The sequence below is a fragment of the Brachyistius frenatus genome, unplaced genomic scaffold (assembly GCF_029030835.1).
Source record: "Brachyistius frenatus isolate BFR_SWC_R1_liver_20210118 unplaced genomic scaffold, ASM2903083v1 Contig_67, whole genome shotgun sequence".
NCBI classification, from domain to species: domain Eukaryota; kingdom Metazoa; phylum Chordata; class Actinopteri; family Embiotocidae; genus Brachyistius; species Brachyistius frenatus.
In genome coordinates, this window is record NW_027210666.1 from 1,626,886 (window position 1) to 1,643,857 (window position 16,972).

General features: G+C 41.6%; 1 protein-coding gene across 2 annotated transcripts; it reads left to right on the forward strand.

The window, feature by feature from the left end:
* Window positions 1-7,630: 7,630 nt before the first annotated feature.
* Window positions 7,631-16,723, forward strand: bmp4 (bone morphogenetic protein 4). Of its 2 annotated transcripts, none has more exons than XM_069707172.1 (4): window positions 7,631-7,764; window positions 11,762-11,884; window positions 12,593-12,957; window positions 15,152-16,723. In XM_069707172.1, the coding sequence occupies exons 3-4, from the start codon at window positions 12,600-12,602 to the stop codon at window positions 16,003-16,005; spliced, it is 1,212 nt and encodes a 403-aa protein (XP_069563273.1). In that variant the 5' UTR covers window positions 7,631-7,764; window positions 11,762-11,884; window positions 12,593-12,599; the 3' UTR covers window positions 16,006-16,723. The 2 variants fall into 2 exon arrangements, with proteins under 2 accessions (XP_069563273.1, XP_069563274.1); XM_069707173.1 differs by having other exon boundaries at window positions 11,768-11,884.
* Window positions 16,724-16,972: the final 249 nt, after the last annotated feature.

Genomic DNA, 16,972 nt, shown 5'->3' on the forward strand with positions numbered 1-16,972 from the left:
ATTTAGTTTTTACTGTTACAGTACATTTCATGGGCTCTGTTACAGACCAAAAAGTGACCCAGGAGATTTGAAAAAATGTCTGCTGGAGCATTAAAATGCTAAATTTATGAGCTAACTTAAGTATTTAAATACACCATGACAAATACTGACTGTGTTTGAATGCAACAAAATGTCATTGCAGTGCTTTATGGAACTACAAATGCCAATACTGACACCATAAAGTCAATCACATTTATATTTCTTTGACAAGCTGCACTCTGACAAATGTCTCCCTTCAACTGTATTCTGCATCCAGCTGTGATTCAGTGTTGACATTCCAAACAAATTCACTGTGATAAACAGCCAAGTTTGACAAACAGATTGGTCTCTCCTAATAAATCAATTCATGTTGCTTTTATTAGTGTTTTGACGTATCAGTCAAGCACATAATCAGTCAGAAACATGCGCAACATGTGTTGATTATTGACAAAGCAGTGCCATGGGCTGTAAAATATATAATCATAATCATCAGCTAGTTTTTTTGTAACAATTGCATTAGCTGGTGCTAAGAACATATTAGTCAATTCAAATACAAATCACATAAACAGAGGAAATATAATCAACACTTCCTCCTTCTTGGTCAAACGGCAACCCAGTGTGACATCACCCATTGGTTTGTGAACGGCGGTTCTGGAGCCTCAAGTGTGGCATTTCCGCCACTGCCATGCAGGTTTTTTGGAACCAGAAGTTGACCATATTTGGACGAGCTGGGGAGGAGCGAGCGGTGGATCTGACTCGTACAGCCGCAACCAGACTGCACTCGAGGCATGTCAATCAAGCTAGACACGCCCCCAAACGTAGCTCTCTTTGAGACCTACAATTAGATTAATATTGGAAGTATTTTCAGGACAACCTGTTTTTTTTTTTTCCCCCTGTTGGATCAGAAAGGACCATTCACTAAAAATCCATCCTCTGATCAGCGATTGTGCAATCATAGCCTATCATTTGGCATGTCAGACCTGTCAAGCTTTGAATTTCTTTCCATGCTTAAGGGGTAAACACAGGGCTTTGGTAAGACTGATACTTGGCATTTAAAGACTTTTAAGGCTGGTGTCTTCTCTTCATCTTTCCTCACACCAAACACCAAACCGCATTAGTTTGATTGATGGATTGGAAAGGGGGTTGGTGAGGTTTCAGGTTATTTGAGGTATTCCCTACCCCTATTTTAAAATTAGGACCTATCTAATTAATATTATATGTGTCAAGCTGCATTGTCGTTTTTTTTTTCTCTTTCTTCTTCAACACTTTCTTGCCTATAGTTCACCCACACAGGGATGTTAGCATATTCCAACTGCTTAGAATTCCTTCCTGCCGTCTTGGGAGCACACGCTGCATTTTAAAACTTGTTGGGCCCTTTCAAGTTTTATTTGAAAGTATGTAATTACATTCTTGAAGGAATAATAGGTCCCTGGAGTGATTTACATGATGTATTAAATGTCATGGTTAGAGAAGACACTGTTGACGCTCAGTCGTCGCAAAGATACTGTAGGACCACTTTGGGCGATGGAGATGCAGTGAAAATATAATAGAAAGCAGCAGTAACTTTGCACATGAGGGCAGAGGCTTCGACTGTACTCCACCTCTGTAAATTTTTGCGTTGATGTCTTACTTCATGGTGGTTTGTCCGACAGCTTTGGCTGGTCTGTGGTCCATATGAATTATGAGATTAGATTCTTTTGTTGATATGCAGTGTGATGTCTATAAACAATTTTGACGCACCTTTCTGGTCACCTTTCTCAGTCAAGGTCAGTTAAAGTGGGGATATGATTTTCTGAAAATAAAATAATATTTTCTTTTATTATGGCTTGTGAAAGTAAAATATGAAAGCAGCGTCTTGCTGATTGGCAACTTTCAAGAGTAGCTTCATAACTTGATTTTGAGAATTTTACATAATCTTAAACATAAACCCCAGATATTGAGTTTTGAAGCCCTGGTCACAGGATCTGTCAGGGCAACCTATCAATCGCTGCACATTATTTAATTACATTCTATTTCGGTCGATTTCCATCTATTCAAGTCTAATCTATTTTTCCTTTGAGCTCCAGAACATAACAACACTTGGGAGGTTGTCTATCACTGAGCAGAACCACCGCTGGAGAATTTATTTGGCTACCTCTTAGCTTGGCCTCTTAGGGACTGTGGTGAGGGCAAAGTCAATTCCCCCTTTCAGATTAAAGGAGTATCTTCAAGTGCCAATCCAAATGGTGATAAAAAAGCTTTTTAATCCATTGAGAAGGTTTCCCGGTGTAACCCCCGGCCCCCCTCAGAGTCCCAGCATCAGGCGTTGCTCCACTCAGGCTGCGTCTGGACAGTGTTGAAGCCCAAGTGTGTCTCCCTGCACCCTGACAGAGGCAGAGAAAGGCTTAAAAAGCGCCCCCCGCTCCCTTCCGCTGCTCACTTGACCAGCTCCCTTTGATAACATCTGGCAGGGGCAGGTTTGCAGCAGTGACAGCAGGAGATGGACGGACATTAAAGTCCTTTCACTCACAACTCCACATCATCCAACAGAGCGAGCCTCAATCTCATACAGCGGAGTGTCACTGATGATCTTCTCTTTGTAATGGGTCTGACGATATTCTCCAGCAAGAGTGTTGCATGAGATGATGGCTTGGCATTGCTGCTTTTTATTCCAAACACAAATCCCCTCCTATCAAAAATAACTGAGGCTGCTGGTACCTTCTATGCTTTCGGATAGTTTCTGTACTTTTGACTGCAAAAATCTAAAGAAAATCTGCAACTTTTAACTTCAAAAATCTTCAAAAAAGAGAACTTCTAGTGTTTATCTAAGCAGTGATGTCTGCTGAAGGAGATGGGCTGGAAAGGAAGTCGACCTATCTTTGTCCTGGAGAATGGGGGGGCTATAAGCTGTTTGGTGGCGGCAAGAAGTGAGTTTCAACACAGCTCCCGCCGGAGAGGCTCAGACCAGTTCAACATCCATCCCTCTCCGTTTTCCTTCTGTTTACTTCTAGGCTCATGAGTTTACATGCCAATTCCATTACAGGGATTAAAATAGTTTGTCCAATCCATCCTCAAACTTCGCTTCCCTTGTCCTTCTCCCTCCCTTAACCCCTCACACCACTTACAGACTTTTAGGTCCCAGGGCTGGGTTAGGGGATTACAGGACAAGCACGCTGCAGCTCGAGCACACGAAGAAACACGAGGCAGCTGTGTTGAAGAATGTTCCGATGAGAATTTCTAAGCATTAGTGAAAGCTGAGGTTTGATCAATGGCTGCGTCGCGTGTCTGCACTAGTGAGCACTTCACAGAGCGTCTGAAGGAGAAGAATGAAGGTGCATTATGACATCGGGCCGGGGGTCTAGGCGGCTGGGTCACCTTTGAGCTGCTGCTGATTAAGGGCTGGTGTTCACAGGTGAGCGGCTCCGAGCAGGATTTAGTGACACAGGTACAGAGGTGAAGTCACCTCGCTCTCCCAGCGAACGTTAAAGCAGCAAAGCACTGCTGACCTCCCCTCCAAATGGCCAAAGGCAAATGTCAGAAGATAAGTGAGCTCCGTGACTGTTCAGTTCACTCAAAGAGAAGTAATGGCAGGTGAACTTTCCCAAAAATTTGAACTCATATTAAAGGAGAGAGACAATGAAAACCACTTTAAGTACTTTTTTACAGTTTTAATTGAAATATTTCTGGAATCTACCCATCCGCAGTCACAGACTGTGATCGGAGATTCATGCCGTAAGTGGTGAAATAAGTCTGTCACTCGCTGCCTGTGGGTCTAAGCCACCCGCAGTTGATAATCTCCTTCGGAACTGAGGGGGCTCAAAGAGGCTAAGCCTGGTCAACACCTAGGAAGGGACATCCACTGCATATATAGTACTCCCAGCAGCCAAAACTGGTCTGAAGTTTTCTTTCTGCAAGAACCTCAGAAAGGCTCTCAAGCCCCAGTAGGCTGCATATTAGAAGTTCTGGATAAAGTTTCACACATGTAATGGAGTGTAAACAGAATATACAGCTGAAACTATGAATATTTCAATGTGCTATCGATCTAATTCAAATTCAATAGTCAACAAGAGTGAAAGAAGGCGGTTCTTTAAAAAAAAAAAAAAAAAGCTCAAATATGTTCAAATGTATTAAAAAATGAAACTGACGGATTCTCGAGTGCTGAACAGAATGCAATCAGCAAACATGCTGTAACACAGTATTTTAAAATCACTATATGCTCTCCAACAAGTGCTTTCTTATTCGCACTACAATTTCAACATCAGTAATCGGCCACGACATGTCAAATTTGCATGATATTCCAGTTAGTGATTTTTTTTTTTTAACAATTTCTTAAGGAGTCTGTGTTCTTATTTGAGAAATAAATATTCCCATCAAACACGCATCAGCCACAAGATGAGATATCGTTACTGTCAGCATGGCGGAACATCTTCACTGACAACAAGAAACACAGATCCATTCATATGCCAAAAGGAAATTATGTAAACATTATTTGTTGGTTTGTAATGTAATCTGTAAAGTATTCATTATATTTGTAGAGTACAACATGAATTATTATTTGTTGACAATGAGTAGCTATGTAATTTTTTATGGAATCTGTATGAAAGAAGCTTGAATCATGTAAGACAAATACACAACAATTTGTGTTTCAAATAGTATTTTACAACATGTATAGTCCTAATATTTTTTGTCACATAAGAAGTGACAACCGTGACATTTACATCACCTTCATATTTGACGGGGGACATAAGCTGTTTCTACAAATGTTCCTTATTCCATCATGTAGGACAGGTTGATCTTTATCTTATCTTTCCATGACAAATTGCTCCATAACTCTGTTGTTTATTTTTTACGTTTAAGGTTATGCTGGTGTAGTCTTGTCTTGATGGTTGACACATACAGATTACGTACGTCATCCCTGACGTAACATCGCAATCTCATACATCTCCATAACCTCAGAAACATCATGTAGTAAAATGTGTTATTATTTGGTCTTTGTTAATTCACCTAAAAACAGACAGAAGAGTATAATGTTTCTCCCCCCACATTTTATGCACAGTAACAGTGCAACAAAGAGAAATAACGTGAAGGGAAGTGAAATTACATGGCACACTAACAACCGAGCAAATGTGTTCAATTAACTGAGAAATTATACAATACGACACCATGTTAGGCTGAAGCATTGTTCTATTCAAAGTACATGATATGTAATATTAACAATGTTGTAAATTAACAGAGATCATTGAAGACCTACAGTGAAAAACAACAGTGAACAGAGGTCCATCATTTATTTGACAGCACCGAACCAATATTAAGTTGTAACATAGAAGCAGTGATGTTGTAACTGTGTTGTAATAAGACTGAAAAGACATAATTTATGATCTATCAAGTGCATCTGAGCCGGGACACTTCTGTTTCGCAGAGCCTTCAGCTGTACTCAATATAAAATTGTGGCTCCTATGATCTTATAACATCAAATCAGGCAGTGAAACTGACAAAAAGGAATGCTTGATACATTTTTAATACACTGCTTCAGTATCAGGTCATCGGCATGATTAATACCAGTCACCAGAACATAAAAGTGAAATCCATAAAATATGCATCCCACATGAAAAGCCGCAGGTCTGACCGAATACAAATTGTGCATGACTATCAGAAAGATAAAATATAAATGGTTTTAGTGATGGTGTTGAAATGAGACCATCACAGCTTGTGATCCAGCATCAAGACTCATGCAGACGGTATGTGCTGGAAGGTGAGGAATACTAAATGGCCTGAGTCACAAAGCACATCCCAAAAGCCACACACATAAATGCACAGATGCGAGAACACACAATGGGCCAATTTACAACCTGTAGTGAAGAGGAAAATACTTTTCAAACAAAGTCTGACCAGCTCAGCCCATCAATATTGATTAACAAAATAAATCCCCTGACGTAAAGGGGGCCCAGAATGCAATAGAATGACCACTAAAGTAAAGGTAACTTGCAAACAAGATCTCCTCATCTGTATAAAACACTGTTTATTCCAAATCAACATGTGGCCTCATAACACAAGGAGGCTCTTCTCATGGCATGTGCAACACATGACCCCAAGAAGAAAAGCAAAATGGTCCAGAGCCATTTTAAAGCATAAAAACAGTTGTTGCACTTCTGTGAACATGAAATACAAAATATTTTATGATTAAAATATAGTCATTATCTAAATGTTAATCCTCAGGTAATGGTTAGGATGGTATTAATCCGTGCGGGTGAACACGCAAGAACCTGTAAGCTCGACAAAGTTTCCCCCACGTCATTTAAAAACAATATCAGCAGAAAAAGTCTGTTACTAGCTCTGTTTAAAGTGCACTGAGTAAACACCTGTGAGGTTACACTGAATAAAACTATTTTACTTTCTAAAGAAACATCTCCCAGAGATATTTTACTCTATCACAACTGCATACCAGAGTTGTGTGCGGTGTGCCACAGAGCAGCTCTCTGGGTTTCCTACCTTTTTAAAATATTCATAAAATGTGTTTTTTCTGAGTAACGAATATTAACGATTTAATATTAAAAGACAAATGTGCATGATTTTTGTGTGCAGCTGAAGTTGTGCTTTTCTACATTGTCAATATGTTACATATACAATCACTACATATTGACACATTTTTATTGAATGAAGTGTTTGTGAGCTTTTGAAAGAGTCATTCAGTTACAACCGGTCATACCAATAATATTCAGACATACTGGGTCCCCTGTGGGATGTGGGGGTCCCTGAATGGGGGCCCAATGGACCCAACTCTAAACTTCATGTTACGCAAGAACGTACCGTGGTGGTATCAGTATATTAATTCAGCTCTATATTAAATCTAAACAACAAAAGTTTTCTCAAATGGGGTTCTGAGGAAAACTTCCCATCAAAAGGTCTATCAGTATATGCAACTGTGTGGGTCATGATCATATGAACTCAAGAAACAGAAAAAAAACTGTTGTTGCGAAGGACGGAGAGCACTTCACCTTCAGTGAATATCATGTCAAGAAAAATTAAACATGTGGCCAAGCAGGGAACATTTGTATTGTGCTATATTTTATTGTTCTTCATTTAATGTGGCATTTATATTCATTTTGTTTTCTTTTACAATACAAAACTTCAAGTTGAACTACTTTTGAATTCCTTGTTTCCAATAAATGCCACTCAATTTCTCTGCAGCCCAATTTTTCACACCTAGGGTGTTTTATTTATAGAACCAATGTGTTACATTGCAAGTCAGTTTACTGCTCTGATCGCTGCATTTAAATACATTAAGACTATTGAGTGTTTGACCCTTCGGCTGTTATTCACAGTCAAATTACAAAGTTTCACATAGTGAAAAGTGGGGGGGAAACAGTGCGCAATTTAAAGGAGAAGAGGAGAGGGGGGTTATCCAAGGTGTTTGAGACAGATGAGGGAGGTGGGGGTCAGGGAGGGAGGAGGAGGCAGGGAGGGTAAATTGGGCGGACACATAAAAACTGCAAGGGGCCATAGATGCTGGATCATTTGGAAAGCCTGGCCGCACTGCGCACCGCCCGCCTTTACGAACGGATAGGAAACCCCGCTGCAGATCCTGAGCGCCGACTTTCAATCCTCTTGTACATGTTAGAGGTGTCGCTAAAGGATTAATGAGCCAAAAAGGCACCCAACTTCACCTTTAAGGCTCATTTCGGCGTTTTTTCGGCGTTACGCCTGGACTGCCTTACACCTTCCCTTTCATATTCATTTCATTCGAGGATACCTGTACCGCTACTGATGGTAAGTGCTCATCAACTAACACATTCACACTTATCAAAGATTCCGCATAGAGATTCTTATAAACCTCTCTTTAACAGTAAAGAAGGGACTTGTTGACATTTTGTGACTTAATGTTTTGGTTCGTGGTGTTTGTGCACGATTTACCGACATCACAAAGAGTTTAAACAACACTCCTGCGCTCATGTATATGGATACATGGGCATACCAATCCTACAGTCTACCTTACTGACGCAGGTAAACAGATAAATTGAAATAAAAGTGTTCTTTGGGGCAAACAGCGCTGTGATCCTGGTCAAGCATGTAACAGGTTAAAGCCTTTTGTGCCCGAGCCTTGAGCAATGACAAACCAAGATAGTGAGGTCATTTCCAAACAGAGCGTCTGATTTCCCTGCGCTTCCTTTTCTTCGGCACAATTCAAATATTTATCTTGTGCAGATTTTTTTCAAACTTTTTTTTCGGCTGATTAAATACCTGTATCTGCTTCTTGTCAGCCAGGTATGTGTAATATGAACGATGGAGATGACAGAGCTCAGAATTTGTGCCATAACGGTAAAAAAAAAAAAAAAAAAAAAAAAAAAAGTCGTTTCTTAAACTTGAAAATGTCAACAATAAATTATGCGTAATCGCGCCAGTTTGTTGTGGCTTTTCTGCCCAGTTATGACAATGTCCGCAAAAAACTTTTAAGTGCCAACACATTACAGTGGCATAGAGTACCAGGTTTGAATCCGGGTTTATATTTGTAGTGTGACATCGTAATACAAGGACTCATGTGTTACACATGTTTTCACCTGTTCGTAACAAGTGAATGTGAAGCGAAATCTTGTCATTTAATCCAGTGAAGCTGCAGCAAAGAAAACATTTTGCGGCCTGCGGGCGCATGGCGTCCCTGGCACACAATTTACTTCGCAACTCAAATTTCTCGGCTATCCTGCAGGGGAAGTAACTCACCAAAGTTTGAACTCAAAAACATTTTATATTTACAAAATTATATATTCAATATCACTGTTTTAAAACAAAAATGTTTAATTTATTTTGCTCGTTTCAGGAAATTGCTGGGCCAGGTGTTGACTCCTTGTTGTTGCCATCTGATTTTTTTCCATCTGTAACATTTTGCATAATAAACTCTTGCTGGCAATCAGAAGGCCCTTGCTATTGCCAAAGTTTTTTCTTGGTGCGTTTTGATTTACCCAAATCGGCAGGATTGATCTGAGAGAAGCCACACAGCTCATCATTTAAAACGTGTTGCCTGTCAAATACACGCCGGCTAACAAACCATTAATCTGATTCCAGTGATCTCATTGACTGCGAATGCTTTAATGTTGACTGTCTGGTAGAAAATCAAATCCCTAACCTGCACTATTCAACAAAGAGAGGGTTTTTGCAGGTGTGTTTTATGTCTTTCAACACTGATGACATTGCATCATGTAAAGTCTCAAATTATTATTTAAACCACTTCAAGCTTTAGTTACAACCAAACTGCTATCACAAAGATAAACAAGCATTAAAAAAAAAAACTTTTATTTTTTTTAGAATAATGTTTGAAATTTTTTTACTCAAACTATTGTAGCTCATTGCAGCTGCAGGCCATTATGTGGAGTATCAGACTAATTAATATGCTGTTTCACAATGATCTGTATATAAAAGCATATTAGAACTAACCAGAAAACAGCAGCTGATTAATAAACACAAATTCCCATGACTATACATGTTAACTAATTACAGGCGTATAAAATGATAAAACCAGGCCAAAGATCGGTTCCCGTGGTAACCTGTTGCCCTCCTCCCTCCCTCCCTTATTCCCATCTTCCCTCCCACCACCACTGTCAAATTCCTTAGGAAACACATCTGAAGAGCCATGTGCATAGTCTGATCACATTATCTCTGGTCAGAGAGAGAGAGAGGGAGAGAGAGAGAAGCCAAGGGGGATCGAGCAAAGCCAAGGGCAGTTGACTGCTACAGCCTAATTGCACCTTGGTCTGCATTTGTTGTTGCAAAAAGTGTTTCTGTCTGTTGCTCAGTTGAAATGTTTTCCAAGTGTAAAGATTCAGAAAAAATATCTCAATCTCTCTTGAGTTCTGCTTCTTTTTGATTCTGAGGAGAATATGATTCCACAATTGGGATAAATGTGGGAAAAGTCTTTGACAAAATGAACAGAGTTTGGTGTGAACAAATGTTTTGCTGTTTTTATCACCGCTGGTGAAAACGGGCCAGCAAACATGAACTTATTCCAGAGTTGAAAATTACTCCCCGCCTGTCTTACATCTTCTTTCATCATCATCACACCACTTTGAGTGTCTGTCTGTTTTAGCCTGCAGCTTTGTCAGTGGCTGGTTACAGTTACAAGATGTTCTGTATGGTCAGTGTTTTTGAGTGCTATGAATCCCTGTAATCATGGGAGAGGCCCTCTCTGTACAATGAACGTTTGTTGTCAGAGATGTGCACACACAGACTCGCTCACTCGCGCGCACGCACACACACGTTTATCCCCTCCACCCCATGGGTAATAGAGCTGATCATGTTCTGAACCCTCCTCTCTCTTTGCCACAGTTCTCACGAACATGTGGTGGCACACACACGTGCACGCTTACGGACACGGGCGTTGATGCATGCGCGCCATTTAGCTCACGTGCACGCACGCTGCACATCACCCTTTCTTCATGCACACTGGATCTAGTGTCATGACCGAGAAAGGAGGGTCAATCGGAGGTCAAAGTCTAATGCTGTTAGCAAAGAGATCCTTGATTGCATGTACAGTGAGCCATGCAGGGGCCAAGATAATCGCATAGATACGAAGCCAGGCATGCTCGCACACTGAAAAACACACAAAGTATATGTTATACACACACACACGCACACACACAGGCTGATCCCGTTAATATGCATCCTCGCTGTGTAGTAATGCTTGGGTGCTCTCCAATGGAACGAGCTCCAAATATGACCAAAGACCTACGTCGCTCGGGAGCTGAAATGTCTGTTCCATGGTGCCGTTGTTGTTGTGGTCACTCACAAATTCAGTAATTTTATTAGAGTGATTCAGCAGCATTTAACACTTCAAATTAGGTATAAAAACTGAATCATTAAAGCCATATTGCTGTGCTTGTTAAACCTCTGAGGACAAGATGACTTAAAGTTGTAAATCTTTTTTTTTTTCCCGAAACGGGTCAAAATGATATTTAGAAAAGCTGCTCCTAAGAGTCCCGTATTTTAATAAAAGTAAATTCATTCTGATAAAATATCCTTGGTGCTGCAGGTTCTCCGAATTGGAGAGCCAAATGCAAAACACTATACATACATCCGTGCTTAATGTACCAGTCTCCACTAACGGCAGTCATGTCAAAGTACAGAAGGCCTGTCATCAGCGTCATTACAACCTGTGTGAGCCCTCAAGTGGGAAAGCGTTACTAAGAGATGAGGCCCCTTTTGAGGTGCATCTATTTAGTTCCTCATCTAAAATTGCCAATCTCAGTCGCTTGGAGGGTATAATATTCAAGCTCTTTGTGTGTTTTAGGCATTTTTCAGTTAAAGGCGGTTATCTATTTATTTTTTGTAATTTTTTTTTTACTTGTCATTAGTGTATAAAAGCGGCTTTTTGAACAGATTTCTAGTTCATTTCTTGAATAGATGTAATAATTGAATACGGTGTGTGGTGAGTGTAAGACATTAGGGATCTGCTGTCTGTTGTAGCACATACCTCCTTACATTCCAGTTACAGCAAATAGCTAGCTTACCCACGAGCCAAAATGATAAGCCTTAAAGACACACTGGGTTTCTCTCTACCCCCCCCACCCACACACACACACACACACACACAAACACACACACACACACACACACACACACACACACACACACACACACACACACACACACACACACACACACACACACACACACATTTTCGTCTGCTACTCTCTTGGTAAATACCACCTAAAAACCTCAAGTGTTTCCAACCACAATCAGTTTATAATTCTTCCATGTTTTTAACTGTATCTTTCAGGAACAGGGTCACTCCAACGTTCTCCTGCAGCCGCCCAACGCCACCTAACATTTCCTGGAAGAACGTGTCCATTGCCGGCTCCCAACAAACATGGACTGTTTTCCCATGCTTTATTTTCTGTCGGTAAGTAAGCGGACCATGCAATTTCAATTTGTGGAATGAGACAGATTGCTGCATCTCGCATTCCCCTCCTCTCCTCTCTGTCCACTGAATCACTCAATTATGTAGCATTCATCCAGACTCTTCCCTACACAATGAGGTGATGCATGTGAATGGGGAAGAACATTCTCTTTTAAATGTGTGGCACAAAGTCGCAGGTCTGCCTCATGGGTTGTTGGAGGAGACCGCGAAGGGCCGAGGCTCCTTATCGAGTTAAGAATTTGCTCCGGCCCCAGGGCTGCCTCTTTTATTTGTCTAATCACAGTGGAGGAGACCAGGGGGAAGGGAGGCAGCGAGGAGGAATGGCCCTCAGATTCCATTCAAAAAAGTTGGGTTCTTGAACCAGCTGTTTACCTTTGGAGGATGTCGCCAAAGATAAACTGCAAAAAGGTCTATCTGATTGGAGACTGCTTTACTGTAAACAAGGCAGACTGGACTATTGAAACTAATTAGCCTGTCCTTTGTGGGAACAGTTCGATAAGGGGGCACAAAAAAATTGTTTTAGAGATGGTGAAAACATAAACATAAGAAAATGGAAAAGAAAAACTGTGTATGTTAGTTCAAATGAATGCCTCTCTGTAATCCTTGCCTAACTCTTTGTGTTTACTTCTCTACCCTGTGCAGTCCATTCCTAATCTTTTATCTCCCTGTCCCATCTGCTGCTCCCACCAGAGACATCATGATTCCTGGTAATCGAATGCTGATGGTCATTTTAATATGCCAAGTCCTGCTGGGAGAGAGCAACCATGCTAGTCTGATACCTGAAGAAGGGAAAAAGAAAGTACCTGGCCTGCAGGGTCGTTCGGCTGCTCAGAGCCATGAACTGTTGCGGGACTTTGAGGCCACGCTGCTGCACATGTTCGGCCTCAAGAGGCGGCCGCGGCCCAGTCGCTCGTCCACCGTGCCGCGCTACCTGCTGGACCTCTATCGGCTACAGTCAGGGGAGGCTGAGGAGGCTGGAGCGCACGACATTGCTTTTGAGTACCCAGAGAGGTCAGCCAGCCGGGCCAACACTGTGAGGGGCTTCCACCATGAAGGTAAAAGAAACGGGGGGAAGTTTGCAACATATAAAGTCGAGGGAAATGAAAAAGCACAAAGGATGAAGGAGGAAATGTTGTCATCAGTAGCAAAAGACATGATAAATGCGAATGTCAGCACAAAAGCATTACACCATACTTAAGGCTGCTGTTGCCAAGCATTCCAATGATTTTGGTAGTAGTGTAGTGCATTAACATGGGCGAGGATTGTTAAGTATTCAGGGTAAAAAAAAAAAAAACATTTCCTACATCCCTTGAAACTTGACTGTAAGGGTGCTCCACCCATCTCACCATAACCAAGGAATCCAAGGATGTGGTCACCAAACACTGTCTACAGAAGTAGCAAAAGAACTCTGCTTGACAAGCTCTCAAGAGTCTAATTTGACAAAGCTCTGCATGTTTGGTTAGCAGCTGATAGAAAAGCATACCTTCATATTACTGACTTACACTTCTCACCCCACCCAGCAGCTCATGGCTTAAAAAAGCCCGTTCTTGGCCTGGAATTGGAGTGTGCTCCTCTCTCATGTCTAAGGTTTATACGGAGGGTTCTTTTAGAAGGACCTTCCTCAACGTGCAATTATCTTTAATGCTACTCTGCAGCCTTCTAAATAAAGCCCCTACTGCCAACAATGTGGGTGCTGAAACCAGACGCTGCAGCTCTCTGTAGAGACGGAAAAACATTCTCAGAAGCTGGTGTGATAGAAAGATTGTGGCAGCTTAGTTTTAGCCACAAATGCTGAGGTTTAAATTCAGCTTGGAGAAAGTCTCACTTGACTAATGTCTTTCATGCAAATTCAGTTTGAAAAGATACTCTCAGACATGTCTGATAAACGCTTGAAAACTATTGTAAATTGGCAAAGAGAGACAGAGATGATGTACCAAAGTTTGCAAGTGAGGAATTGATAATGTGGCATGGCACGCCGAGAAAACTGGCCAGCTTTTAGGGCTACAGAACATGTCCGCCCTAAGGGGGAGGAGTGAGGAAGGAGGGATGAGTCAGCAGAAATAGGGCTCGTCAGTCAAACTCGCTGCTGGCGGCAGCACACGCCGACATACACGACCACGGCAGTGCCCCCGAGGCTAGCGAGTAAAGACGGAGAAGCGCCGCAGGAGGAGGAACTTGTGCCTGTGATGCAATGTGTGTGCTTGTGTGAGGGTTTGTACTCCTCTCTACAAGCATTTACCCTCCTTCTCCTTTGCTAAACTATGTTAATAACATGCTTTGAAGCCTTTTGAGTGGGAGTGCTCGCTTTCATGGAAGCACCATTGTGTGATAGTGTGAGTGTTGGCTGATCTGTCCAAAACACAGGGCGATATTACAGTCTGTAGCAGATAGACATTTCGGAGAAAAGACCTGTTTACAGGCAACGTAAAATATTGAAATATTCCCCTTGAATTCAGCGAGGAAGATGGTGTTTTTTACTGACTGGGTGCAACGGGTAGCATCTCTTTGATTTTCACAAATTTCAAAAAGACTGTCAACACACATCACACACGAGCAGGTTCAAATTTTGAGGATTTGCAATAACTCCTTTCCCATGGGCTTCCAATAAATGAGATTTCACTCTACTGTCTGACTCCTTAATGATTATTCATAATGAAAATGATAAATGTCTTAAGTGAACAAACTGCAGAGCTAATCAGAAACACAGCAGGTTTTAATAATGAGAACCACCTGGGCAAGCTTAGGGCCTGGGTGTGAAATAACAGGGGTGGATTGAGCAGGAAAATAGTAGACACAACATTCCTTTCCCCAACAATGGTGATCTTGCCAGAAATCTGCAGACTGTGCGTGGAACAGGGAGCCTCCACTGTGTTTATACTGTAGCTGTGGTACGTTAATCACCACCCTCCTTGTAATGCATGTTTCAGCAAAGTGCTCAGAGAAAGGCATTGAGAGAAGGGCAGGATAATCCTTAAAGATAGATAAGGAAGCGTGGATGATATATATTTATATACTTGTACACCCTAGAGGTCTTCAAATTGTGCATATGTATTCTTTGGTGCTAATTACACTTTGCTAAGCGCGAGGAAGTGTGAGTTTATCACAGATCACAACTCAAGAACTGGGTTTGGTAGATTTATAAGATCTTCATACGCATGAAGCCACCTTGCGAGATTCTGTTCTACACATTGCATATTCTGAATATTATGGATTTGTGCACTTTGTGAACAAAAATATTTTCATTTTCAGAGCACATGGAGACGGTGCACAAGCTGGATGAAGGAGAATCCACGCCCCTACGATTCCTGTTCAATGTCAGCAGCATTCCTGAGGACGAGCTGCTGTCCTCTGCAGAACTGAGGCTCTACCGTCATCAGATTGACGAGGCCATCGCTGACACCCTCTCAGATGACCAGGGGCTTCACCGGATAAACGTGTACGAGGTGCTGAAACCGCCGCGACCCGGGCAGCTGATCACGCAGCTTCTGGATACGCGGCTCGTGCGCCACAACGCATCCCGCTGGGAGAGCTTCGACGTCAGCCCTGCCGTGCTTCGCTGGACTCGTGAGCGCCTCCCTAATTATGGACTGGCTGTGGAGGTTCAGCACCTCAACCAGACTCCGCGCCACCAGGGCCGACACGTCCGCATCAGCCGTTCACTACACCAAGAGCCTGGCGAGGACTGGGAGCAGCTACGCCCTCTCCTCGTTACCTTTGGCCACGACGGGAAGGGTCACCCGCTGACCCGCCGGACCAAGCGCAGCCCCAAACAGCGGGGCCGTAAACGCAACCGCAACTGCCGGCGCCACGCACTGTACGTGGACTTCAGCGATGTAGGCTGGAATGACTGGATAGTGGCGCCTCCTGGTTACCAGGCCTATTACTGCCACGGGGAATGCCCCTTTCCTCTGGCAGATCACCTGAACTCAACCAACCACGCCATTGTTCAGACACTGGTGAACTCTGTGAACAACAACATTCCCAAGGCCTGCTGCGTGCCAACAGAGCTCAGCGCCATCTCCATGCTCTACCTAGACGAACATGACAAGGTGGTCCTAAAGAACTACCAGGAAATGGTAGTGGAGGGCTGCGGCTGCCGTTAACACACAAACTTACTAAAACTTGGACTTGGACTGGCGACATGAAAAAAAAGCAACATGGACGCGGAAACAAATGAGAAGGTCTTTACTCCCAAAAATGTTCACTTGGACCCTTATTTATAACTTTTATGAGGTGTATGTTTGTCTCACTTTTTTTTGTTTCTTTGACAATATGATCATATATTTTGACAAAATATATATATTTATATCTACATATTAAAAATAAATTGAGTCCTTATTTTAAACATAAAGCTGTACAACATTTCATAATGTACATTAGATTGTATAAGTTTTTTTTATTGAGAAAATAGTAAAAACACTCTAAAAAGTAAAGTTTATTTACTGGTAATATTTATTGCTTTCATATTAAAACAAAGAATAAAACATGAATTGCTTCCAAATAACATTAAGTTATATCACAACATGCACCCTTTGTGTATTTGCATAAATTAGAGCACTGTGTGAATTTGTCACAACACTGATTTGAATCAGTTGAAATAATCAGAATTGTACATTGGGTTTAATTAAAATAAAAAAATATCCATTTTACCTTAGTGTAAGATATCTGTAAATACTATCTACAATAAGTAGTAAGAAAAGGGGGACAGTAAATCTCTATTTTGTGACATGAATTTGGATTTAAAGATAAGCCTTAAATACAATATATCCTCATGGCATTTTAATGTTTTTCAAATCACTTTTAACTAAGAGAAAGAGACAAGCAGACAACATTTGTCTCATTCTGTCTTTTCTAAATAAAAGACATTTTGGTGGATAATCACACTTCATCAAAGTGTGAGTGAAAATAGCGGAAATTCCCAACTTTCTGCATTTTGGTATAATTTTCATTCACAGAAGTGGTGCACCATTTCAAAGCTAGCGGGCCTTTGGGTTAGGGCCTTATTGTTCTCAAATTTCACTTTTATGTCAATTAGGCTAACATGTGGTGGTTGGATACTCGCTAATCCAA